Source organism: Notolepis coatsorum (genome assembly GCF_963971535.1).
Source record: "Notolepis coatsorum genome assembly, chromosome: 14".
Classification (NCBI taxonomy): Eukaryota; Metazoa; Chordata; class Actinopteri; order Aulopiformes; family Paralepididae; genus Notolepis; species Notolepis coatsorum.
Genome location: NC_140178.1, coordinates 92,014,023 through 92,039,148, shown reverse-complemented (window position 1 = coordinate 92,039,148; position 25,126 = coordinate 92,014,023). Strand labels below are relative to the sequence as shown.

General features: G+C 41.8%; 1 protein-coding gene across 1 annotated transcript; it reads right to left on the bottom strand.

Moving 5' to 3' along the window:
- Nucleotides 1-24,566, bottom strand: gcdhb (glutaryl-CoA dehydrogenase b). The gene is made up of 12 exons (XM_084328959.1): nucleotides 24,500-24,566; nucleotides 23,362-23,482; nucleotides 22,752-22,784; nucleotides 22,199-22,339; nucleotides 18,030-18,092; nucleotides 16,925-17,095; nucleotides 15,084-15,213; nucleotides 11,810-12,026; nucleotides 9,465-9,568; nucleotides 8,725-8,850; nucleotides 3,896-4,056; nucleotides 1-1,209 (listed from the first exon to the last, which is right to left on the bottom strand). The coding sequence occupies exons 2-12, from the start codon at nucleotides 23,468-23,470 to the stop codon at nucleotides 1,136-1,138; spliced, it is 1,329 nt and encodes a 442-aa protein (XP_084185085.1). The 5' UTR covers nucleotides 23,471-23,482; nucleotides 24,500-24,566; the 3' UTR covers nucleotides 1-1,135.
- Between the last annotated feature and the right edge of the window lie 560 nt (nucleotides 24,567-25,126).

The window sequence follows — 25,126 nt, the reverse complement described above, 5'->3', positions numbered from 1 at the left end:
TTTAGGTATAGCAATACACTTAATTTATTAAAAGCTCTGATCAACAACCTTGACCTTTGACAAAACCATGCAAAATGTCAACACCTGGGTTTGGGAGAAATGTCAAATAAAGTGCAAACAGCATCCATCATAGAATACTCTGAAACAGTCAGCTGTGATGAGATTATTTTCAAACAAAATAGTGTAATTAGATCAAACTGAAAGAAAACTGCAACACCTGCAAACATGGGGTTCATCCGAGTTGTATTTCTATATAATTACAATATTTAATGCTGTATTACTTTAAATGTTTCACATCAATAACACCAGCAAGGCAGTACCCACACGATTCTACAAACTCAAAACATACCCGTTGATCTTGACCTTATTCATGACAAGCTTGTTTATGCATTCTGTCAAACCATTTGAACTTCCGTTATACACTGTATAATATTGGAAGTCGGAAACTGAGAATAAACCGTTGCTAGGGTATGGTGACAGAGTAGAAAAATAGCTTTATTTATTGTTGAAAAAAAACTATTTTAATATAATTAATTACACTTCACAAGAGTCCAGAAGTTCAGTGATAAGACTTCCCTATAAAATACTGACTTGTTATTTCCCCTCAAATTAAAGCTTTCATATACATATTCTACTAAATGTAAGAGAGAAAACAACATTAGCGTTGTGTGTTGGTCAGCTAGAAGTGCTCAACCTTTTTTTGTGAGACCAGATTATGCGTCTCACAGAATTCCATACCTAACTAGGTGGGGAGATAATGGTGGAGAGATTAGAACCTATGATCAGAGTAGCCACTCTTATACATTCTGTCATTGGACTTAACTTCTAGTCAATTAAATAATAGTGAAATTGAACTATTCCCCATTTTTCCTGGGGACCCACTGGAACTGCCTCAAGGACCGCTAGGGGTGAGGACCACTGGGCTAGATGACAATCCATCAGAAACAATCTGAAAGCTACGTGTGCTTTGTTATAGAGTTGAGAGGAGGCTCCTGTTAAGAGTTGTTCATAAACCCATCCCTTACCTTAACCTCACCGGAGGCATTATGTCCCACCATAACCTACAATAAGAGATGGTGAAAAGGATTTTCAAGGAAACGCGGACACCTAGCCATGAGCGCCTTGCCAGATGATCTTAGTTCCCCACAGTGAAGGACTGCAGCCCTGTGATGGCTCTGCCCAGGATCAGAGCGTGGATGTCGTGGGTACCTGGAGAAGCAGAAAGAATCAAGTTGTGCGGTGTACCGGACGAATACACGAATACAACGTTACTTTAACCACTAACAGAACGCACTTGCGGAATTTGAGTGCAGAATTGAATTCAAAACTCCCAAGTTCACCCCCTTCCCAAAATATAACTTCTGCAAAGGGTCGGATGTTGTCCATTCAACCGACACACACCACTAGATAACCTGTCATTTAGCATAGCCTCATAGTAGTATGGTGAACGCACACGACAAGCTAGAGCTGGAAGACCTAGCCCCCCCCCCCCACACACACACACACACACACACACACTCTCTCTCTCAGTGCGTGAGGAGGAATTGGTGCTATAGAGAAGGGGCTGTCTCTCTCTCGGAGATCAAATTAATTAAAGTTTACGGCATATTAGGAACGACATTCATAAACAGCAACGCACCTCCGAACAAGGTGTGATAAACATGAAGAGATATCTTTTCCTTGGCATGAAACGGGAAATAGTAATCAAACCATTAGGGACCTGCATGACACTTCTTTCTCTATTCAATAACATTTTACCCTGAGGGATGACTTACAATAAAGTGCTAAAAACTGAAAAGTAGGCTACTTACATTCTTGACGCTAGAACTCCCAAAAGACCGTTAGCATAAACAAGAAGGTAGGCAAGCTGTAGTTTACATAGCTTGCATAAAACTGTCTCGAGGTTCCACAAGTTAATACAACCCCGAAGTATTTCCAACTGGGGCTTGAGATTTCTCAGAGTGCAAATCAAATCGATGGTTTAACAAGTCGATTATTAATTTGAATATAGAATATTCGTTGACAGCCCTACTTAACAGTAATTGGATACTACATCACCCCTGAGTGGAACATGGAAAGCCAAACCTTTCCCCACTGTACCGAAAACCCGTACCGAACCGTGACTTCAAAACCGAGGTACGTACCGAATCGTGGTTTTTGTGTACCGTTACACCTCTAGAGGACTGTGTGTATTGTAATTAGGAGGGATATGAGGACTGTGTGTATGTGTAACTAGGAGGGATATGAGCACTGTGTGTATGTGTAACTAGGAGGGATATGAGGACTGTATGTGTAACTAGGAGGGATATGAGGACTATGTGTAACTAGGAGGGATATAAAGTCTAGGTGTATGTGCTACTATGAGGGATATGAGGACTGTGTGTGTGTGTAACTAGGAGGGATACGAGGACTGTGTGTATGTGCTACTATGAGGGATATGAGGACTGTGTGTGTGTGCTACTATGAGGGATATGAGGACTGTGTGTATGTGTAACTAGGAGGGATACGAGGACTGTGTGTATGTGTAACTAGGAGGGATATAAGGTCTAGGTGTATGTGTTACTAGGGGGGATATGAGGACTGTGTATGTGTAACTTGGAGGGATATGAGGACTGTGTGTATGTGTAACTAGGAGGGATATGAGGACTGTATGTGTAACTAGGAGGGATATGAGGACTGTATGTGTAACTAGGAGGGATATGAGGACTGTGTGTGTAGCTAGGAGGGATATGAGGACTGTGTGTGTAACTAGGAGGGATATGAGGACTGTGTGTATGTGTAACTAGGAGGGATATGAGGACTGTGTGTATGTGTAACTAGGAGGGATATGAGGACTGTGTGTGTAACTAGGAGGGATATGAGGACTGTGTGTGTAACTAGGAGGGATATGAGGACTGTATGTGTAACTAGGAGGGATATGAGGACTGTGTGTGTAACTAGGAGGGATATGAGGACTGTGTGTATGTGTAACTAGGAGGGATATGAGGACTGTATGTGTAACTAGGAGGGATATGAGGACTGTATGTGTAACTAGGAGGGATATGAGGACTGTATGTGTACGTAGGAGGGATATGAGGACTGTGTGTATGTGTAACTAGGAGGGATACGAGGACTGTGTGTATGTGTAACTAGGAGGGATATAAGGTCTAGGTGTATGTGTTACTAGGGGGGATATGAGGACTGTGTATGTGTAACTTGGAGGGATATGAGGACTGTGTGTATGTGTAACTAGGAGGGATATGAGGACTGTATGTGTAACTAGGAGGGATATGAGGACTGTGTGTGTAGCTAGGAGGGATATGAGGACTGTGTGTGTAACTAGGAGGGATATGAGGACTGTGTGTATGTGTAACTAGGAGGGATATGAGGACTGTGTGTGTAGCTAGGAGGGATATGAGGACTGTGTGTGTAACTAGGAGGGATATGAGGACTGTGTGTGTAACTAGGAGGGATATGAGGACTGTGTGTATGTGTAACTAGGAGGGATATGAGGACTGTGTATGTGTAACTAGGAGGGATATGAGGACTGTGTGTGTAACTAGGAGGGATATGAGGACTGTGTGTGTAACTAGGAGGGATATGAGGACTGTATGTGTAACTAGGAGGGATATGAGGACTGTGTGTGTAACTAGGAGGGATATGAGGACTGTGTATGTGTAACTAGGAGGGATATGAGGACTGTGTGTATGTGTAACTAGGAGGGATATGAGGACTGTATGTGTAACTAGGAGGGATATGAGGACTGTATGTGTAACTAGGAGGGATATGAGGACTGTATGTGTACGTAGGAGGGATATGAGGACTGTGTGTACAGTAACTAGTATAGGCGAAAAAGACATATTTAAATTGCCTTGTGTACATTGACAATAAAGTCATCTTCTTCTTACTAGCTCACCTTCGTATGTGTTGACGGCCTCCAGGTTCATGACGTGGCGGATGATGTGGTACTCGTCAGCGATGCCGTTTCCTCCCAGCATGTCTCTGGCCTGCCTGGCGATGTCCAGGGACTTGCCACAGCTGTTCCTCTTCAGCATGGAGATCATCTCTGGAGCCGCTCTGTCAGCAGACACATCAACACACAGCGAGTGAGACACTTTTTTATTTAGCCTTTATTTAACCAGGTTTGTCCCAATTGAGATCCAGGATCTCTTTTACAATAGTGGCTCAGGAGGTAGAGCGGTGAAATCGGAAAATGTTCCCGGTTTGATTCCGGCTCCTCCCCGGCAGCGTGACAACGTGCCTTTGAGCGAGATACTAAAACTATTAACTGCTCCCAATGAACAGGTTGGCACCTTGCATGGTTGCCAACACAAAACAGTCACATCTAGAGACCTCAAAACCTACTCTAGCGAGGCCTTTAACCTTGAACTGGAGAGTCTGGACTGGTCAGATGAACTCAATGGTACACTGGTTGAAGAAACTTGGCTTGGCTTCAAAACCAAATTTTCATCAATACTAAACAAAATGGCCCCCCTAAGAACCACCAGGGTAAAAAATCGCGCTGAGCCATGGATGCACACTGAAATACTGACCGCTATGAAAGCCAGAGACAAAAAATGCTCTGAGTTTCGTAAAAGTCAGTCAAAGCTTACCAAAAGCACGAGCAGTGAACTCCAAGACCACGTGACTGAACTCAAACTAGAAAGAAACAGACTAAGAAATGACGTAAACTCCATGATCAAAACTGCTAAAAAAAATTTCATCAATGACAAAACCGAGGAAAACAAAAATAAACCACGTGAACTTTGGAAATTACTCAACAATCAACTAGGCTGCAGTAAAAAACTCAAAACCAGGTTCTCAAACATAAACATAAAGACGGACAACACGCTCATCACAGACAAGCTGGATGTAGCCAATTACTTAAACACTTTCTTCACAAACATAGCCACAACACTGGTAAACAAACTACCCTCCCACTCAGGGCAGTATGGGGTAGAACACATAGTAGCATACTACATGAACCTAGGCGTCCACAAAGACGACTTCAAACTGGAAATAGTAACTACAGATGAGGTACTCAAAAAACTGAGCGCCCTCCAACCAAACAAGGCCACTGGCCATGACAACATCCCCTCCAAATTCCTCAGAGACTCAGCAGCAGCCATCACCCCAGTCATCACACACATAATAAACCTCTCCATAAAACAGGGACACGTCCCCAAGGACTTCAAAATTGCGAGAGTAACACCCCTGCACAAAAAGGGCAGCAAATTAGACCCGGGTAACTACCGCCCTGTTTCTATCCTTACATCCATCTCGAAAGTCATGGAAAAAATAGTATACGAACAGATCGAAAAGTACCTCGCGGAAAAAAATCTAATCTACGAATTCCAATCTGGCTTCAGAACATCCCACTCCACTGACACATGCCTTCTCTACTTGAACGACCACATCAAACAAGAGGTGGACGCGGGCAAATACTGCGGCATGGTCATGCTGGACCTACAAAAGGCCTTCGACACTGTCAATCACACCATTCTGATTGACAAGCTAAAAGCAATTGGTTTTGATAGTTTATCAGTGAGCTGGATACAATCCTACCTGGAGGGGAGGGAACAGATGGTGGAAGTAAACGGTACCCTATCCCCCCCCCTCACAGTGAGCTGTGGTGTTCCACAAGGAAGCATACTAGGACCGCTACTATTCCTAATTTATGCAAATGACATGTCGTCAGCTTGTGACTGCAACTTGTTTCTGTTTGCGGACGACTCAGCCCTGCTGGTCTCTGACAAGAACAAGTTACAGGTTGAAAAAGCCCTCAGCTCGGAACTAGGCAAAATCTGCATATGGCTCGCCGACAACAAACTATCATTACACATGGGCAAAACAGAGTCCATTCTCTTCGGTTCAAATAACAAACTCAGCAAGACCGACGGCTTCTCGGTTACAGTGGGTGACAATATTATCACAAGGAAAGATGAAATTACCTACCTGGGTTCCATCCTAGAGGCTAATCTTTCCTGTGACAAAATGGCATCCAATGTAATAAAAAAAGTCAACCAACGAACGCGATTCTTGTACCGGATCTCCTCTCTGGTAAACAAGAATACCCTGAAGACTCTAGCAGGAGCACTCATTCAAGGGTACTACGACTATGCTTGCACCTCATGGTACCAAAGCACCTCAAAGGCACTAAAAAACAAATTACAAACATCTCAAAACAAGCTAGTCAGACTACTACTTGACCTGACTCCTAGAACCCACCTCACCCCTGCCCACTTTGACAACCTAGGATGGCTTAGAGTAGACGACAGAGTACAGCAACTTGCAATGGGCCTGGTCTACAAGATACACTACGCGACCAAGGTACCCATGTACATGTCAAAATACTTCCCAAAGGTCAGTGAATACCACGATCACAACACCAGAGGGAGCTCCACAAATCATGTAAAACCCAGATTCGGCTCAAACAAGGGACTAAACACGTTTCGCAATTATGCCACATCAATGTGGAACGCCCTGCCTAAAGCTGTAAAGGAATGTGAATCACTACCCACCTTCAAAAACACTCTCAAAAAACACCTACGTGAGACTGCAATTCGAAACTGGCCCCTACAAATGTCCTAACCTAGTTGTACAGTAAATGACCAAGTAAGGCTTTGTCAATATTCCAATGTACAGTGTAAAATGTGTGTGTGTCCCCTACCCAACCCCCCCCCCCCCACCTCCAATGTACAGCCCTCACCCAACCCACCCAACCCCACCCCACCAACCTCCTCCAATGTACAGTTTCTACGCCAAATGTATATACACTCCTTTTCTGGACACTTTTGTATCACAAACAGTACTGTATTTGCAAATCTGATATGTCATAAATGTATAGATGTAGCAGTACTGTCTATCTGTATGTCATGTATGTCATATATGTTATGATGAATTGAAAATGGGGGACCCTGATGTAAACAAGACGAAAGTCTTTCTCTGGTCTGCATCCCCTTAACAATTGTATGTATTGAGATGTACTGTACTGTACCCATTCTGCAATCTGTTAATAAACTTTTCAATCAATCAATCAATCAAGCCTCCTCACACTATATTTTTTATAATTTAATTAAATGTTTGTTTTAAATTATTGTTGTTATTATTTTCTTAACTGTGACAAGCTGCAGATGGTAATGCTGCCCTTTACAGGCAAGCATTAGCTCTTCATCTTTCATGTGCAATATAGTTTTTCTTCTTTCTTTTGTATGATGTCTTTTTTTTGGATGATTGTAATAAGTTAGGTTGTTGTATTGTGTATATACTGAATATGTATGTATGTGTGCATGTATGTGTATATGTATGTATATAGTGTGTGTGTATGTATGTATGTATGTATGTATGTATGTATGTATGTATGTATGTATGTATGTATGTATGTATGTATGTATGTATGTATGTATGTATGTATGTATGTATGTATGTATGTATGTATATGTGTATATATGTGCGCGTGTGTGTGCGTGTGTATGTATATTTGTATGTGTATATTGATATGTGGGACTTCGGACCCCAGGAAGACTAGGTGGTGCCATTGGCATCAGCTAATGGGGATCCTTTTTTAATAAACAATAAACAAACTATATAACGAATTGGCGAATGTGAGGCATAAGTTGTAAAGCACTTTGGATAAAAGCGCTATATAAATGCAGTCCATTTACCAACAGTCATCTATCAACGGCAAGGCTATTGCGTGCCAAGAGCTTCACGCCGGGTGTGTAGAGCACAGTGCTTTTCTTTGAAGAAAGCCTTGGTTTGTATCCACCATCTCTAGACGACACCTCCTTTGATGATGGCAAAAGTTGTCCAATTGTTGAATGGTTTTTTTAAGCCCAAAATATTAAGCAAGGCTTTTGTCTGCCCGTTTGCCTTCTATTGACAGTGCCACGGTGACCAAACATGTAAATACATTGCCATGTGTTCTGAATGTATTTATACACAACTAAACAGGTGCTTAGGTCATTTATAAGATCCCACCCACCCCTTAAAACAAGCCTCCTTTAGCTAAAGAAAAGAAAAGGTCTAGGACTTTAGGAAAGAGTCTTCACAAGCCGCAACATCCCAAATTAACCCCACTGGTGTGTTTGGACAAACGATGAGCAGTGGCTCGTCTCGTTACAGCCACCTTGAGCGTGACTACAGGCTGAGGCGACTGTAGTCTCATCTCCAAGCTCCAGGGCCGTCGCATCCTAAAATATCCCAGCCTGAAGCGAGTTGTCTCCAGGCACTGTGATACTGATGGGAAATGGGTGCAGTAAAAACCCAATGATACCAGTACAACTTCTTGCCGGTCCAGAGATGTTTTTAATAAGTACCCAGAAGTTATACTTAAGTGAAAGTATGGGTACCGTCTCAAAATCGTACTCAAGTAAAAGTCAGAGTATCTGGCTAAAAACACACTTGAGTAAAAGTCAAAAAGCTTCTACTTTAAACTAATTAAAATTGTTGGACCTGCGAGATTTGTAATTTGTACTTTATAGGTCTGCATTCTAAATGTAAGGAGTAAAAGTATTTTATTTTCTTCTGAAATGTAATTGAGTAAAAGTACAAGTATACAAACTTAATAATACTTGAGTAAAGTACAAATCCCCAAAAACAGTACTTAAGTATTGTAACAAAGTACAAGTACTCAAGTACTTTACACCACTACTAGTGGCACACTGTGAGGATACACCGGTAAGACCATCTCAAAGACCCATCTAGTGCACATCAGCTCCGTTAGCTCCTGGTGTGTTCATTTACTTCTTCGCGTCGATGAGTCTCCCCAGCTGCAGACAGGCCTGCAGGCCGATGGTGATCTCGGTCAGCATGTCAGCCATCTTCTTCTGCATCAGCTGGTTCCTGGCCAGAGGCACGCCAAACTGGATCCTGGTTCACAGAACAAAACCACGCTTAGAAATAGCAGAGGTCAAGGCTTCCAAGTGTGAACTGTTTGTCCAAGTGAAGAAGCCGCCCTACACTCCTCACTCACCTGTCTAGTAGTGTGCTGTTTTAACATGAATAAGCTGCCCTACACTCCTCACTCACCTGTTTCTAGTGTACCGTTACCACCCTACACTCACCTGTCTAGTGTGTACTGTTACCGCACTACACTCACCTGTCTAGTGTGTACTGTTACCGCCCTACACTCACCTGTCTAGTGTGTACTGTTACCGCCCTACACTCACCTGTCTAGTGTGTACTGTTACCACCCTACACTCACCTGTCTAGTGTGTACTGTTACCACCCTACACTCACCTGTCTAGTGTGTACTGTTACCACCCTACACTCACCTGTCTAGTGTGTACTGTTACCGCCCTACACTCACCTGTCTAGTGTGTACTGTTACCGCCCTACACTCACCTGTCTAGTGTGTACTGTTACCGCCCTACACTCACCTGTCTAGTGTGTACTGTTACCACCCTACACTCACCTGTCTAGTGTGTACTGTTACCACCCTACACTCACCTGTCTAGTGTGTACTGTTACCACCCTACACTCACCTGTCTAGTGTGTACTGGCGTGCCGCGTGAAAGCAGAACTCTGCAGCACCCAGTGCTCCCCAGGCGATGCCGTAGCGGGCGTTGTTCAGACAGCCGAAGGGACCCTGAAGACACACAGAACAGGATCAATTCCAAAGTATTTGACCAATCACTGTCAGATACATTGACATGAGAATGAATATGTAACCGAGTACAATCATTTGTGAAATACAATTTGTTCGCAGGTACGTTATCTGGAAGATAACATGGTCAGATGACCGCTTCAATCTGCCACAGAGTGACATGACTGACCTACCAGTGAGAATTCAGCTTCATGGGAGTGGATCATGTAAAGAGATGGCGGATGAATGAATCCTCTCTTTGTTTTGGAATTTAACACCACATTAAAAACTAACTAAGATCTTTGCAGGAAACTTTTTATTGTCTTGTTTTTACTCAGAAGACAGACGACAGGCACGGTGCCTCTTTGGTAGAATAGAATAGAAAGCATTTAGGTAGACAAAACAAATCACGAATAAGAATAACAAAAACTTACCTAAGAATAAAGAATAAAATAAGCCTATGAATAAAATAATAATAATAAGATAAAATGTGGTGAACAGTGTTTTGCATGTTCATGTCTTTCGACATGTCTTTTCTTTCTTTTCTAACCTAATGTTATTAGGTTAGAATGTACATTAACAGGCAGGGAAAATACTACATGGCGAAGCAGTACTGCATGATAGCCTTCCTGCTAGCATGTACACCTCTGTGATGATGATCGCCCTACTCCGCAGTGAGCGAAGAGCAGAATTCTGATCGTGTATAGGCTAAGGCTTGCGGAAATCAACTAATTCTAGTATGGAAGACTGTCAGGTTTTAAACTGTGGATACCAAACAGAGAAGCTAAAGACGACTTTAAACTGTTAAACAGTAATCCAGAACTATTTTATTGCATTGTAAAAAAACAGATTTTATGTCTGCACTTTATGTGCTCATTTCATGTATATTCTATTCTACTACTTATTGCACTGCACTATTTTTCTCTGTCTATTCTATCTTACTCTTTTAATTATTGTCTATTTTTAAAACTGAATCAAACCATAAACAAGGCCTGTTGGGATGTTAGATCCTAAAATGTGCAAAAACTGTGATTTTATATGTCTGCACTTTATGTGCTCATTTTATACCTGTCTTTTTTCTGTTGTGAAGCACTTTGAGCTGCAGTTTCTGTATGAAAGGTGCTGTACAAATAAAGTTTATTATTATTATTATTATTATTATTATTATTATTATTATTATTATTATTATTATTATTATGGACTCCTAGCATGGAATCCCTCCCTCTATCCAAGACGCCTGGGAGACATGATTCAGATACAAGACCACAAGCTGCTTACTCTGTTTCCATGGATATTCATATTGTATTTCTAGATGTGAAGACCCTCTTAGTCGTAGACCGGCAGTGTCTCTATAGCACGTTCTCCTCACCAACACATTCAGTCACTCACGGTTAGCCACTCTGCCCCCTAGTGGCGGTTCACAGGCAATGTGTTTGGTGGAAGATCAGTTAGCTTCACATCTGTGACACTGTGTCCTTGTTTCACCAAGTCTTCCTCGACAGGATCTCAGCAGGTCAGACTGAAGCACTGTGAAGGGCTCAGGAAGCCGACGGCAGATTTCTGGGTTACGACGCCATGATGTAACGTGATACGATGACAACATAATGTTAACTCCCATTAACTATGTGTTGACTGCTTTTTGGGTTAAAAGGTTTGGAAATGTTTAAATGTGCTTAAACGGTCACAGAAGAAATCTCAACCCTTATTTTTCTCCATCCTTTCTTTAATTTTTGTTCATTTTGCAATGTTAGCATTTTCTCTACAAACTGACGTCAGTGATCCCGGCCAAGTTCCCACCCACCCTGTTATCTTCATTATATTCCATAACCCACTCACCCCCAGGCCACTTCCTGAGCCATGTTATCTTCTATTCCATAACCCACTCACCCCCAGGCCACTTCCTGAGCCCTGTTATCTTCTATTCCATAACCCACTCACCCCCAGGCCACTTCCTGAGCCCTGTTATCTTCTATTCCATAACCCACTCACCCCCAGGCCACTTCCTGAGCCCTGTTATCTTCTATTCCATAACCCACTCACCCCCAGGCCTCTTCCTGAGCCCAGTTATCTTCTATTCCATAACCCACTCACCCCCAGGCCACTTCCTGAGCCCCGTTATCTTCTATTCCATAACCCACTCACCGCCAGGCCACTTCCTGAGCCCCGTTATCTTCTATTCCATAACCCACTCACCCCCAGGCCACTTCCTGAGCCCCGTTATCTTCTATTCCATAACCCACTCACCGCCAGGCCAGAGACTTTAGGCAGCAGGTTCTCTTCAGGCACTTCCACTTCGTCCATGATGATCATGCCGGTGGCGGACGCTCTCAGGGAGAACTTGCCCTCGATCTTGGGGGTGGAGAAGCCCTTCATGCCGCGCTCCAGGATGAAGCCACGTATCTTACCATCCTCACACTTAGCCCAGACCACAGCGATGTCTGCCACCGGGGAGTTGGTGATCCTGACGGTGGGGAGGGAGGGTGAGAGAGAGAGAGAGAGAGAGAGAGAGAGAGAGAGAGAGAGAGAGAGAGAGACAGAGTCACCGTGTTTGTAGAGCTATAACTATATTCTATATTATAGCTATGGATACAATACTATGGCCCATTTGACATCAACTATCTATCGTTTAGTATGTGAAAAAGAATAAATGTTTTCATCCATATGTTCCCGTGTTATACCGTGGTGAATATAAGTATGGTTTTAGAGTGGTCTGGGGTAATTCCCGAAAGGTTGTGTTATAGCCTCATATGTGAATCCTACTATAAGCGTTGCCGTTTCTTGCCTGGACACGCTACTATTCCCAAATCAAATCTATATAATAGGTATTATGTTTCATCATGAATGCATGAAAGGGGGGGGGGGGGTAGTTTATGATTATTTGATTGCCAGTAACGGCATTCGTATTGAACACTAGAAACGCTTATCAGCCCGATCGGTATAAAAGCATTGCACGGGAGCATTGTGATCGGGAGTATTCCAAAAATAATATTCCAATTGTTTGTTCGCCATCTGGTACATCCGATGACCATTTGGTCCACGACATAACCCACCACAGCATATGGATCAGGGATATTTGATACACTTCAATGTAACCGGGAGAACCGCTCGACTGGCCCGACCCAGAAAACTGCGCCCGGAGACATTTGACCATTGCACAGGCCAAGATATAAGGTTTCAAAGGGTGCTCGATACCGCCGTCTAGCTGGATGCGGCCGGTATTGCACTTTGGCGATCTCAGACTCATTCCTATGGTAACACCAAGGTCCCTGGATGAATAATGAATAAAAATATTGAATAAAAGAATAAACAACCAAAACCCGAGATATCTCAGGTCTGGCAGCCTACGAGTTAACCCGACTTATCTCGGGTTTGGCAATTAAAGAGTTAACCGTTCAAAACATGTTGAGGCTGTTAAAACCTGAAAACTGAAAATGTATTTCAGTATGACCCTTTCACTTTCTTTAACTACAGACTTTACTCTCGGTGTTGTTACTCTTACATAACGTATATAACGTGCCAAAACAGAGGTTAATACAAAACCAGGATTCAGCACGGTGTGCGTTTCAGCTGCTTAGTCACAGACAGTGTAAAGACAGACAGCACAGTCTGAGTCAGTAAAGCCCCATATATACAGTATATAGTCCAGACAGGTCCAGTACAGATACATAAATATTTGGACATTTTCACAATTTTGGTTCCACCACCACAATGGACTTGACATTAAACAATCACGATGTGCTTTCAGTGAAGACTTTCAGCTTTAATTCGAGGGTATTAAGGACAGTAGAGGTTGAGTACTTTCTTGTGATATATAACATTCACACTGCAATTCATATGGATGGAAAATGGAGTTATATGGTTCTTCGTCTCAAGGGTTCAACTGATATTAAATTAAATACAGTCATGTTGATACTTGATTTATCAGCTTCCAATGTTAATCTCATATCAAGATATATGCTGCAGGTCCATTCTAAGCCGCTTGTCATATTCAAGGTTCCTATATTATGAAGGTTTGGTCACTGATGTGGAAGTAAACAACTACTGGAGCACCGATTGGGACGGCGTTGGTTGCTTAGTCGACAGAATCCTAGTCGTCTGTGTTAAAGGCTGAGTTTACGCACGGTTGTCAATGTAACATTATCGACGTCTAGACCTGGTTTTCTAAAAGCCCTTGGTAATAGTGCTCCTAAGAGAAAAGTAACGAATGCACACATTATTGTTCACACAGTAACATGCTGAATAACCTTTTTTGTGATCAGTTTCGTCCTATATCACGATGTCAGCAGAACCTTCAAGGTTTAACAAATGTCTCGTCAGACATAATAAATTAAGTGTGCTGCGTGTTTGTAATATGAACCACCGAGAATTTACAGAAGCTATCCAACAGGTGGCGAAGGGTATTTCACATTGACTCACCTTGTGTCAGAGAACAGAACAGAGTCCTTTGTTCAAGCTAATAATTAAAACAACTGAGTGTAAACCTGGTGCTAAACACCAAAGCATCTTTCATGCCTGAAAACATTGCTGTGAAATGTTATTCTGTGAAATGTTATTCGTTCAAGCCTTATTTACACTCGATAAATACACTGAGTAGTTAAACTCATTTACAGTGTTGTCAAGATGTTACATTGTGCCATAGTGCGTTAATAAATACAGAAACATCAGATAATCAGAAAGATTAAGAGCACCCTTTTTTTATAATTAAAAACTAAAAGAAACAGAGGTAATAATTTAGATATAACCTAATGACATATTGTGGTGACCCGATTGGTCTTCAAGGTTCTGAACCGACCCATATACATGGTAACACAGTCTTGGGGGCCAAAGGAAGGTAATAATTTCCTACCCAAAATAGTTCTTGCATTTAAATGGAGGCCTCTCAACAGAAAGTGTTTTTCTACTATTTTCACTACTTCAATTACTAGTATCAGTATTATTAGTACTAGCATCAGTATTATAGTACTAGTATCAGTATTATAGAACTAGTATCAGTATTATAGTACTAGTATCAGTATTATAGAACTAGTATCAGTATTATAGTACTAGTATCAGTATTATTAGTACTAGTATCAGTATTATAGAACTAGTATCAGTATTATAGTACTAGTAACAGTATTATAGTACTAGTATCAGTATTATAGTACTAGTATCAGTATTATAGAACTAATATCAGTATTATAGTACTATTATCAGTATTATAGTACTAGTATCAGTATTATAGAACTAGTATCAGTATTATAGTACTAGTATCAGTATTATAGAACTAGTATCAGTATTATAGAACTAGTATCAGTATTATAGAACTAGTATCAGTATTATAGAACTAGTATCAGTATTATAGTACTAGTATCAGTATTATAGAACTAGTATCAGTATTATAGAACTAGTATCAGTATTATAGAACTAGTAACAGTATTATAGAACTAGTATCAGTATTATAGAACTAGTATCAGTATTATAGAACTAGTATCAGTATTATAGTACTAGTATCAGTATTATAGTACTAGTAACAGCTCACCAGGTCTTGGTGCCGGTGAGGGTGAAGGTACGGCTGGATGGGTTGTACTTGGCTCTGCACTCCATGCTTCCAGGGTCACTGCCGTGGTTGGGTTCAGTTAAGCCAAAGCAGCCCAGGATCTCTCCAGTAGCTGGGAAGGACAGAGGGTCAGTTGAGATCTTTATATCCAATCTGATACCTTTACCACGCCTATATCGGATACCTTTATGTCCCAAGACAGATTTTCATAAAATAATCTGGAATGTGCCAGCCTGGGACAGAGACCAGCCTGAACAAAGATCTTGGTTGATTATTGGAAGCTTCACATGGCAAAGATGTTCGTATCAATCCAATCTGTAGCTTCGCTGTAGCTGCCCCAAGGCTGTGGAACTCCCTCTCCCCCTCCATCCGAGGCTCTGACACCATCAACCTCTTCAAAACCCACCTAAAAACCCACCTGTTCACACTTGCCTTCACGCAACACGGCCCTGCTCCAAAGTAGCCCACCCCGACTCTTTTCTTTTAAGCCACAGATCCCGTTGTTTTGTTTTGTTGTTTGTTTGTTTTTGTTTTGTTTCGTTTTTTGTTTGTTAATTTCAACCACTTCATCCAATTGGACAGCACCTTGCTTCCTTTTTTTATCTTATTTGTTTTTTCCTGTTGTTACTATACACATATATTCATAATAATTATCTTTTCTAAAAAATGTTTGACCCTTTCCTTGTACAGTGTCCTTGAGTCTGAGAAAGGCGCTTCTCTCTTAAAATCCAATTTATTATTATTATTATTAATCTCTTTTGTCCAATCTATCTTTTCTAGACACTCAAAGCACTTTACAATGAAATTGCCTCCTTCACCACAACCGAGCTTGGGCTACACAGGCTCAATGGCTGCCATACACTGGGACCAGGCACACGTCACACTACACAATGGTTGAAAGGCTCATGAGACAGGGATTGACATCAGCCAATTAAGTGGGTGGGATGATATCAATCAAGACTTGATTGGGAATTTGGCCAGGAACGTCGGGGAACCGCCTACTCTTTGCTATATGCGCCCTGGGTTCTTTAACGACCAAATTCAGTCGGGACCTTGTTTTAACGTCTCATCCGAAGGTCAGCACTCGCAACTGTATGGTGTCACCATCACCATAAGGGCCATTGTTACTGCCAAGTCCAGAGGACAGAGTACCCCCTGCTGGACAACAACACCACCACTTTCCCACAACGGCATTGACCTGGGGCTCGAACCGGTGATCTTCCGATTATGAGTCTAGAGTTCTACGCATGTAGCCACACTGCCGGACAAATCTCCAAATATATTCCAAATATGCTACTCAAATACTCATAACAAGAATATATATGGAATATACTGTGTATAGTTTCTGAGATTGGCCGTTGGAAGTTTAACACCTGTACTGAAACCACCAATGTGCTTTGTGTTTATGCACGTGCGTGTGTTCAGAGGTGTGTTCTTTCTACGCGTAATGCGTTCTTTTAATCGTGTCGAGATTTACATTTATATAGCAGCTTTTATCCAAAGTGCTTTACAACTTATGCCTCACATTCACCCACTCACTCACACATTCACACACCGATGGCGGAGGTAACCATGCAAGGTGCCAACCTACTCATCGGGAGCAGTTTGGGGGTTAAGTCTCTTGCTCAAGGACACTTCGACGCGCTGCCGGGAGGAGCTGGAATCGAACCGGGAACCTTGTGATTGATTACCAGACGACCGCTCTACCTCCTGATCCACTGTTGCCCCAGATACCAGATATAATATAGAAGTAAGATTTGAGCACAGCTTTGCCCGATCAAGTGTTTAAGGAACGAGGAGGCCGTGCTGTTGACGTTTCTCACCGAGCCTCGGGAGGAACCTCTCCTTCTGCTCCTCGGTGCCGTAGGCGTTGATGGGGTGCATGACCAGCGACGACTGCACGCTCATGACGGAGCGGTAGCCGCTGTCCACCCGCTCCACCTCCCTGGCGATCAGACCGTAGGCCACGTAGCTGGTCCCCGCGCAGCCATAACCTGGACGTCCAGAGAGAGAGAGAGAAGGGGTGAGGATAGGAGAAAGCCGGGGGCGGGGGATATGTGGAGCGTGACGTGAATTAAGAGTGGATGATATATTAAATCTAGCTCTGTGATTTGAGTGTTTTAGGCAGGGTGGAACACGGGTTGTCACAGAGATTTCCTCAACACAAATAAACCTGTTGGCCCACAGTGTAAATGACCAAAGTCCACTTCAGGCAGTGTTTTTTTTTTTATTCTAGAGACAAATGAGAGAGTTGTATTTAGACTTTATAGCCTATGATTACTGGTATACACCATAATAAACATATTCATTAATTCAATGTGTTATGGAAAATAATACGAGTATAGGTAGCACCGGTTAGTTTACTTTCTCTTTGGGAGATGTTTTGACTGTGAAACGCAAGTGGAACGTCTTCCAACTTTTTGCATAGAAGTGTTGCTATGTTGATTAATTATTAATTAATTATGTTGCGCTCATAGGTCCACCAGTCAGGACAGCTGAAACCCGCCCAATTGTCTGCCCTTGACTAAAAACACTTTTCCAATCAATATCTAAAAAAAAAAAAAAAAAAAAAAAGTACTGTCTTTTACTATTATGTACTATGTCTATACTAATATCTACTATGCCTATACTACTATGCTAATATGTCTATACTACTATGCACTCAAGAGTGGAGCACTCAAGTTCGGCACTGCTAGACTAACAATACCACTTACCACTTAGCTGCCAAAGGTGTAGCAATTTGTAAGTCGCTTTGGATCAGCTAAATGACTGAATCTAAATGTAAATGTACTAAACAAGACACAGGATCAGAGAGCTTCCGTGTGGCCTTCACATTTGACCACCAATATATGTAACCAGTGAACAGTATCCTTGTTAACCCTTGTGTATAGGGCTGTGTAAGGGCTGACACACAGACTCTTGACTCACCTTGAATGGTGGGTCCCAGAACACCGAGTTCACCCATCTCTGACACAATCTCTCTGTGAAACACTGGAACAGAGTGACATAACAGCCGGTCATTTACCTTTGTCGTTAGGGATTGTAAAATCAGAACCAGGAATCCTCTCTACATGAGCGTGTCTGTCAAGATCTTAGCAATCCTATGTGTTATCAATAGGGATGTCTCGATACCAATACCAAGATCAGTATTAGGTCAGATACTGTGCTCGTAAAAAACGTCATACTCAGTGCCATGTTTGTTCAGGAAAACAAAGTTGCTTGTTGAAGTCAAGAGTTTTATTTGTCACGGCATACAAGCATACAGTGAAATGCGGGGGGTCATTCCCGCAGCGATTGTGCAATAATACAGTAATAAGAATAGGATGAGAATAAGACATTTGTGCAATAATACAAGTAATAAGAATAAGACATAACAGGTATATGTACATAAAGTTTACAAAAAGCATGGTAAGACATGCTAAGGTCCTGCGATAGTGCAATACACTGTTAGCTACGGATGAGGCACTGGGTCTTATGTACACTACTATACAATGCTATACTATACAATCTACAGTTATACTATGTGTCCTTATGCTAGCTTGCTATATCCATCTGTTTACTATACAAGAACCACTCCCGTTCTTGGTTTTAAAGTGACCTTTCATTGTGTAAAGTGACTGTTGAGTGTGAGCGTGTGCAGCATGTGTGTGTGTGTGTTCATGCTAAAGTGACTGCTAGTGTGTGAGCGTATACAGTGTGTGTGTTGTGTGTGTGTGTAACGGAGGTACCGCAGTATATCCACAGTCACGATGGTACAAGTAGTTCAGTGGCTGTGGATGGTAAGCGGTACTGCAAGTAAACTCACTCCCCAGAGGCATCCAGACCCGGAAGCAAGAAGTGAATTCACTTCTTGGTATAGTGGTCTGTGATGCCGCCCGCGACGCGGGAGATCAGGGTTCAACTCCCACTCAGGGCGATCCCTTAACAGGGGTCGAATCGACTAAAACACAACGCAACAAGATCAGACCGGCTACATGTGCTCATGTGTGCTTGTGTGTGGAGAGTTCAGTGTTCAAGACTCTGATGGCCTGGGGGAAGAAGCTGAGCCGAAGTCTCTCTGTCCTAGTTGCTGGTGTTCGCAGGCGTTTGCCTGACCGCAGCAGCTTGAACAGGCTGTTGTTGGGGTGGTGAGGATCTTTCATTATTCTGTAGGCTCTGGATTTGCACCTCTTGTTATACAAGACCTGCAGGGGTGGTAGTGCAATACCCGTAGTACGCTCAGCTGAGCGCACCACTCTCTCTTATTTATATAACCTTACTTAAAATGTCAGCGACAGCGTCATGTTGTATATTTAATTTGTCACAGTCAGAAAGTGAGGAACGTCTGATAAAAATAAAATGTGTTTTTGAAAGCCACCGTTAGAACTGTGATGGTATTGTTAAGTACTCATATTGGTACTCTGCGAGTACCCAAATATATATATATAAAATATTATATTAAATTATATTTATTATATAATATTATACTAATTATCACAGATTATTGCCGCTGTCTGTATCTCCTGAAAGGGATATTAACACATTGTGCACCAAGAACAGCGTAAATCGTTATTGCCCGCCATGCGTTGAACGCCAACAACGGCGTATCACGTGTTTGGGATCAATATTTCATTTTTTCCCCATGGCATTCATAATTCATCCAGCCTCCCTCCGGATCGCAGCTAGACCCTGTTCTGATATTGCAATGCCTCAATACCGCCGCCTGGTGGATGGTCGGGCGAGTTACACTCACGCCAAACCGGAAGTGGCGATCGGTGCATCGAGGAAATTCCTCCGCCAGAGATATATTGTGGCGTGGATCAATATACTCACTCGAGTGCATTTGGATCGCTTTCAAAACGCAATAATCGATATGATTTCGCCGTTTATTGAGTCATACAAACCGGAAATGGATCTAGCAGATCGACGTCAAATAATTGGGATATTTTTCCTCCAGTCTCATCGGCGAACGGTAAGAGGAAACTAACGTTACTTTCAGCTTGATTGTCCATTTCTTTGTTTGCAATCAGTCTGATCAATATATCAACCCATACTAAATAAAGCCGTTACTGACGATCAAGGAATTATAAACGACCCCCCCCCTTTCCTTCACGCATGATGAAGCATAATGTATACCGATCATATACATTTGAATTTTTTAATATAGCGTGTATAGGAAAGAAACGCCAATCGATAATCTATCATATGCTTCAGGGCCTATAACTAGTGTTTTTGGAATTACAGCAGAAAAGCTTAAAAACATACTTATATTCAAGACGGTATTAACACGACAATGTATGAATGAAAAAATATAACGTTCCCACATCCGGAACGATAGATACCCGATGTTGAATGGGCCATAGTAATGCAGATATAGCTATAATATTTAAAAAGTTATAGCCCTGCAAAGAAGGTAAACATCTCCATAGGCTTACAGCGGTAGCAGAGAGGGCATAATGATGGGCACAATGCATGGCGCCCAATGTGTTAAAGAGTATCCAATGGAGTTTTTGACCACTAGTTGATGAAAGTGGCACTGTAGCACAGTAGGAGGAAAGGGGGGTGATGTAGAACAGGGGTTCCCAAACTTTTCAGGCCGGGGCCCAGAAAATAAGGCGTCAGAGAGCCGCGGCCCAATGCACATCGTCTGGCTTTTTTTTTTTTTTTTTTTTGCCAGGCGATTGATTTTTTAAGCCAAATATCACTTCAATCCTATTAAGTTAGTTCAAGTTAGTTATTCATTTATATGTGCTATTTATGAGAGGGCTAACTTGTTGCAAAATAATAATGATAATAATAATAGCCTCATTAAAATACTATTGTTGCTTCGGTTGTTTTCAGCGTTTTATGTGCATAATCTGTTATTTAGTTTGAAATGTTCGTTGAAATAAATAGATTTTTCGTTTTATTAAGTTAATATAAAACCATATAGTCACATTTTAGAATACAATAGAATAGAATTTTAGAATACAACTAGAAACACTGTCCTGGCCTGCTTCTAAGTTCAGTAAAAATAAATAAAATAAAAAATAAAAAAATAAAAAAAATAAAATAAAAAGAAATATATCTTTTTATTTTTTTTTATTTTTTTTTATTTTTTTTATATTTTTTTTAAATCATCTCGCGGCCCACCCGTGGCTGCTCGCGGCCCACCTTTGGGTCGCGACCCCGACTTTGGGAACCACTGATGTAGAACATAAAAAGATTTCACTGGAGGTGTGTGAATTTCACTTTTGGTTTTGGGGAAGTTGTAATGAGTTTGAAGCAGATTGATTGATTGATTGAAAATTGTATTCACAGATTGCAGAATGGGTACAATACAGTACGGCTCAATACACACAATTGTTTTTTTTTTTTTATCCACTTTTTCTCCCATTTTCTATATTTTCTCCCATCCCAATTTCGTATCATCCAATTCAACCCTCCTCTGTCACGGACGCTGTTTCTTGCCTCCCACAAGCCGGCTGCAACGTGGACTAAGTCATACATAGCACAAGTCCCCTCCGGTACTTGAGGTAACAGCAGTCGCATCTTTTCACCTGCGCAGCTCGATCTCTCAGTGGCGAGGAGTAACGCGTGGGAGGCTCACGCTGCCCCCGACACTTCCTGATTCTACTGCGCAGGCGCACCAACCGACCTGTAGGAGTCGCTGTCCACAACGCCCGATCCCCACCCATCAGTTTCCCACCCCCTAATACGGCCAATGTGTATTAGTACGGACGACCAGCTAAACTGAAAGCAAATGTGGAGTGCTGGGCTCGAACTGACGAGCCCAGCGTCTCCAGCATTTCGTGGCGAGCGCCTTGCCCACTACGCCACGTAGCCGCCCAATACACACAATTGTTAAGGGGATGCAGACCAGAGAAAGACTTTTGTCTCGTTTACATCAGGGTCCCCCATTTTCAATTAATCATATTGAATGTTCTTCTGCTTCAAACTCATTACAACTTCCCCAAAACCAAAAGTGAAACTTAACACGGATGGGATGTAAACCAAAAAAACTTTTTAAATGAAGATTTACTTTTCAGAATTTTAAAAAGATTAAATTTTTCATTCTGTATTGAGATTCTTAAAGCCCTAATACGCACCCCTAGAAACAGCCTCTGACTCAGACCTACCTTCGTTCCTGTTGGCCAGCAGGATGCGGGGCATGAGTTTCTCCTGGCAGTAGGTGCGGAAGGAGTCCCTGATCATGATCTCCTCCTCGGTCAGCTGGCTCTCCAGCTCCAGAGCGTCCTGCCATCTAAACTGCACCTTGGCTGGAGGCCGAGAAGAGGACTATTAGATGGCCCATCAAAACATAGTCAATACAGACGCTAGGTTAGAGAAACTCGTATAGCAACACTTGTAGAAACTCTTACAGAAACACTTGTAGAAACTCTTATAGAAACACTTGTAGAAACACTTGTAGAAACTCTTATAGAAACACTTGTAGAAACTCTTATAGAAACACTTGTAGAAACTCTTACAGAAACACTTGTAGAAACTATTATAGAAACACTTGTAGAAACTCTTATAGAAACACTTGTAGAAACTCTTACAGAAACACTTGTAGAAACTATTATAGAAACACTTGTAGAAACTCTTATAGAAACACTTGTAGAAACTCTTACAGAAACACTTGTAGAAACTATTATAGAAACACTTGTAGAAACATTCATAGAAACTTACGTGCTTTAGATTTCTTCTCAGCCTTCTCTGCATCTGTGAAAATACGGCCCTGCAATGTTAATGTTTAGTGAACTGCCATTTGCCATCTGTGAAATCTAACAATTTCACAGTCCTCATTAGTCAAGTTAAAAAGGATATCTGGTTGTTTTAACCATGCAAGTGTTTCAGGAAGAGGGCGAGTGGTGTTATTAAGCACTGTTGAAGGTGTTCTTCAGGAAGAGGGGTGAGTGGGGTTTTGTATAAAGCATTATTTAAGGTGTTCTTCAGGAAGAGGGGTGGGTGGGGTTTAAAGCATTGTTTAAGGTGTTCTTCCCTCACATGTTTCTCCTCAAGTCAATAATAAGAAGAGGTAGGGCTGACTGATATGGCCTGAACGTATCATATCACAACGATAGTTTTCTTAGTGATGATGGTATACCAGGATTTTACTGTATAATAATATAGTTTTGCAGTACAAATTACAATGTGATATGTCCTACACCCAGCCCTAATAACAGGGATAAATACATATACCAGTAGCCTACTTTATTAGTAGATCCTCATTCCTCTAGGATCCCTTCCCCTCTCGTTATGGACGACCTCCTTATAAGTAACAGTTGATAATATATACCTGATCTGGCAGGTGCTGCAGCTGCCGTGCCCTGGGCTCTGGAGGCTGAGATGATGGCACATCTCTGGGGGTTGAGCAGCAGACGGCACACAGCGCTTCTCAATGCCATGGTGGTTTATCTCTACAAGGAGGAGGAGATACAAGAGATTAACCTTCCATGGATACCCGTTTAGCTACCTATGAAAAACATGAAAAGAAATAACAACCATATGTTGTTTGTGCATTTATATTCACTTTCACACACTCCCCATTACAGGTATACTGTGTGATTGTGTGAAGGGCGGACTAGCAAAGTACGTTTTTCATTGTACGACAAACTGTCTGTTTTAACTGTACTGTATATTTGCATATCTTGTATGTCACAAATGTAACAGTATTGTATATCTGTATGTCATAAATGTCATGATTAGATTATTAGATTATATTATTATGTCTGTATATCTGTATGTTGTGTATGTCATAAAATGTCATTATTATGAATTGAAAATGGGGGACCCTGATGTAAACGAGACGAAAGTATTTCTCTGGTACGCATAGCTGTACTGTACTGTACCCTTTCTGCAATCTGTTAATTAAAGTTTTCAATCAATCAATCAATCAGCACATGACAATACATCATCTTGAATCTTGAATACTGAAGGAGGGGGTCATCTTGCTATGGACTCACTTCTCGTCGACCTTATTTACCCTGGAAGGTCCATTGCACAAGAGGTAACGTAACGGTCACGATCACGATGGCACACCTGACCGGTGCTAGCCTGGAAGTGATAGACACTTGTCTATGTTGATGGTAGTTTGGTTATTATTATGGTGCTAAGCTAACCAGCTAGCTAGCAGGGTAGCTAAAGTAACATACTGTATTTGCAAATCTGGTATGTCATAAATGTATAGATGTAGCAGTACTGTCTATCTGTATGTCGTGTGTGTCATATATGTCATGATGAATTGAAAATGGGGGACCCTGATGTAAACAAGACGTACTGTACCCATGTACTGTACCCATTCTGCAATCTGTTAAAGTTTTCAATCAATCAATCAATCAAACCAGTGATATATGGGTCATTTGAGAATAGCCGTAATGGCATGTCTTCTATAAACACTTGATAATGTCATAATAACGCGTAACAATAACCCTTACCTGTGATTCTCGTACAACAGACCCGTGTCCTAGTTAGCTTCCCTTCTTCACCTCTCAGGAGGTGGACAGACCAGTACAGGCTCGAACGTCAAAATAGACATCTACGTAATCACGTAAAGTAGGTGGATACGGGTAGCTATGGCTACGGTCCGTCGCCATGTTGGATGTGGTATTAGGCTATGAATTATGAGCCAATGACGAAAACACGAATAGCCTAAACGATATTCTGGCTGTAAATATTTAGGTGATAAAAACACAATACAGAAACATGCAACAGGAATGCTGATACCGCAGTGGTCGTTGTTTGAGTCTTTCTCTTCATCACTCATAATGGCTTCTTTCTCAGTCTTTCCGGCTGCCTCTAGCTGTCAACTGCAAATGCTTCTGATTGGCTTGTCCGCAGGGGCGTGAGGATTCAAGGCGTGGCGACGGTTCATGTTTCTGTTCCCAGAATAAATTGGCCCCTAGCCATTGGCCCCAGGTTGTGAAAATCTCTCCAGGGTATACATTCTTGCTTCTAGGATTCTTCTTCATGTATTCCTGTAAACATATGTATTTATTTATTGTACAGGAAACACTTGTGCAGTATTTACTTACACTGAACATCTACGGAAGGTGCCCACTTGA